This window comes from Micropterus dolomieu, unplaced genomic scaffold (genome assembly GCF_021292245.1).
Source record: "Micropterus dolomieu isolate WLL.071019.BEF.003 ecotype Adirondacks unplaced genomic scaffold, ASM2129224v1 contig_1311, whole genome shotgun sequence".
In the NCBI taxonomy this organism is placed as follows: Eukaryota; Metazoa; Chordata; class Actinopteri; order Centrarchiformes; family Centrarchidae; genus Micropterus; species Micropterus dolomieu.
In genome coordinates this window covers 1-2392 of record NW_025730301.1, presented here as the reverse complement: position 1 = coordinate 2392, position 2392 = coordinate 1, and the positions used below count along the sequence as shown (strand labels likewise).

Sequence of the window (2392 nt, the reverse complement as noted above, 5' to 3'; positions counted from 1 at the left end):
CTTTCCTGATGAGTTTCTGGTCTCAGTCTCTAGTTTCAAGTCTTCTTCAACACAGCATGATGTTCATTTAGTAAATTATGGTCCCATTTAGAGGAACATAGACCAGGAAGCAGGAGAGGCTTTAGGGCGGGGCTAAAAGCTGATTAGTCTGAGTTTTATCATCTTGATTACTCGTTGAATCGTTTGGTCTTTAAAACAGAAAGTAGTGAATAAACAGACGGTAGATCAGTGCTGATGTGTTGACTTGTGCTAATGTGTGTTGCAGGATAAAGCGCATGGCGGGAATGAAGGAGTCTCAGATCAGCGCAGAGATCGAGCTGCTGCCGACTAACGACAAGAAGAAGTGGGCTCGACCTCCGATCTCCATGAACTTTGAGGTCAGAACAGAAACTGTACCCTGCGATGGCAGGATATAGACCGATGTAGGCCGATGTAGACGGGATGTAGGCCGATGTAGACGGGATGTAGGCCGATGTAGACGGGGTGTAAGATGATGTAGACGGGGTGTAAGATGATGTAGACGGGGTGTAAGATGATGTAGACGGGATGTAAGATGATGTAGACGGGATGTAAGATGATGTAGACGGGGTGTAGGCCGATGTAGACGGGATGTAGGCCGATGTAGACGGGATGTAGGATCATGTAGACGGGATGTAGGATCATGTAGACGGGATGTAGGATCATGTAGACGGGATGTAGGATCATGTAGACGGGATGTAGGATCATGTAGACGGGATGTAAGATCATGTAGACGGGATGTAAGATGATGTAGACGGGATGTAAGATGATGTAGACGGGATGTAAGATGATGTAGACGGGATGTAGACGGGGTGTAGACGGGATGTAGACGGGGTGTAGACGGGATGTAGACGGGGTGTAAGATGATGTAGACGGGGTGTAAGATGATGTAGACGGGATGTAGACTGGATGTAGACGGGATGTAAGATGATGTAGACGGGGTTTAAGATGATGTAGACGGGATGTAAGATGATGTAGACGGGGTGTAAGATGATGTAGACGGGGTGTAAGATGATGTAGACGGGGTGTAAGATGATGTAGACGGGGTGTAGACGGGGTGTAAGATGATGTAGACGGGGTGTAGACGGGGTGTAAGATGATGTAGACGGGGTGTAGGCCGATGTAGACGGGATGTAGGCCGATGTAGACGGGATGTAAGATCATGTAGACGGGATGTAGACGGGGTGTAAGATGATGTAGACGGGATGTAAGATGATGTAGACGGGATGTAAGATCATGTAGACGGGATGTAAGATCATGTAGACGGGATGTAGACGGGATGTAAGATGATGTAGACGGGATGTAGACGGGATGTAAGATGATGTAGACGGGATGTAAGATGATGTAGACGGGATGTAAGATCATGTAGACGGGATGTAGGCAGGATGTAGACGGGATGTAGGCCGATGTAGGCCGATGTAGACGGGGTGTAAGATGATGTAGACGTAGATTTGTCACAGCGCCTCCTGCAGCGCCAGAGAGGAGCAGCAGCTCCTGCACAGTGAGACATGCTGAGACAGCAAACCGTCTCTGAACACTGATGCTGTTCTTCATTCAAACAGATAAACATGGTGTGCTGCTTCACTAACTCCTCCTCTCTCCTCCTCCTCCTCAGGTGCCATTCGCTCCGTCAGGTCTTAAGGTCCGGTACCTGAAGGTGTTCGAGCCGAAGTTGAACTACAGCGATCATGACGTCATTAAATGGGTTCGTTACATCGGACGCAGCGGCATCTACGAGACACGCTGCTGACCCCTCCACCGCCGCTCCCGGGGCTGATGGGAAGGAATCGTTGTTGTTGTCCTCTACAGATCTGTGTGTGTTTATTCAGTACAAAGTTTAATCCCCACTTATTCCAAATGTCAGACGCTCAGCCAATCACATTCCAGAAACAGCTCAGCTGGCTCAGAGCCCAGTGTACCTGACAGAAAGGAGACCTGGACTGCGTCCGAAAAGTCAAAAACAAATCTCCTTTCCTCGACCTCGATGGAAAACGTCACGAGGTCAAGGAAAGATGTGAAGGAGAATCCAGAAGGACTCAGAGAATCCGGCTGCTCGTTTCTAGGCAACGTAATTATGTGACGGCGGATGTTACTGACGTGATGAAACTACAATGTTCTGAAGATGGACTACAGAAAGCGCATCTCTGACTCTGCGCCCCGTGTTGTTGTAATGCAGGCCGTCTAAAGGTGGACAACACGGTGGAATATCAGCTTCATAACCAAGATAGCAAAAAGGCCTGTAGGTACCAGTCACCAAATAATGGACCGGGTCGTCAACCTCCTGCTCACGCTCATCAACATGAATCCCAGTTATTGTCTGTAAACAGTGTTTCCCACAGTATGACAGCGTAACTGGGGCGAGAGAGAGAGAGAG

The 2392-nt window shown here is 48.7% G+C and overlaps 1 protein-coding gene across 1 annotated transcript; it reads left to right on the top strand.

Annotated features, from left to right (window-relative positions):
• The first annotated feature begins 230 nt into the window (after window positions 1-230).
• Window positions 231-2386, top strand: LOC123964244 (AP-2 complex subunit mu-like). Its single transcript, XM_046041327.1, has 2 exons — window positions 231-377; window positions 1634-2386. The coding sequence occupies exons 1-2, from the start codon at window positions 276-278 to the stop codon at window positions 1766-1768; spliced, it is 237 nt and encodes a 78-aa protein (XP_045897283.1). The 5' UTR covers window positions 231-275; the 3' UTR covers window positions 1769-2386.
• The last annotated feature ends 6 nt before the right edge of the window (window positions 2387-2392 follow it).

Excerpts from the sequence above, each read along its gene's own strand:
- LOC123964244 (XM_046041327.1), top strand. The coding sequence starts at position 276 with ATGGCGGGAATGAAGGAGTCTCAGATCAGCGCAGAGATCGAGCTGCTG. Across the intron at positions 378-1,633 it reads CGATCTCCATGAACTTTGAG|GTGCCATTCGCTCCGTCAGG; the intron begins GTCAGAACAGAA and ends CCTCCTCCTCAG.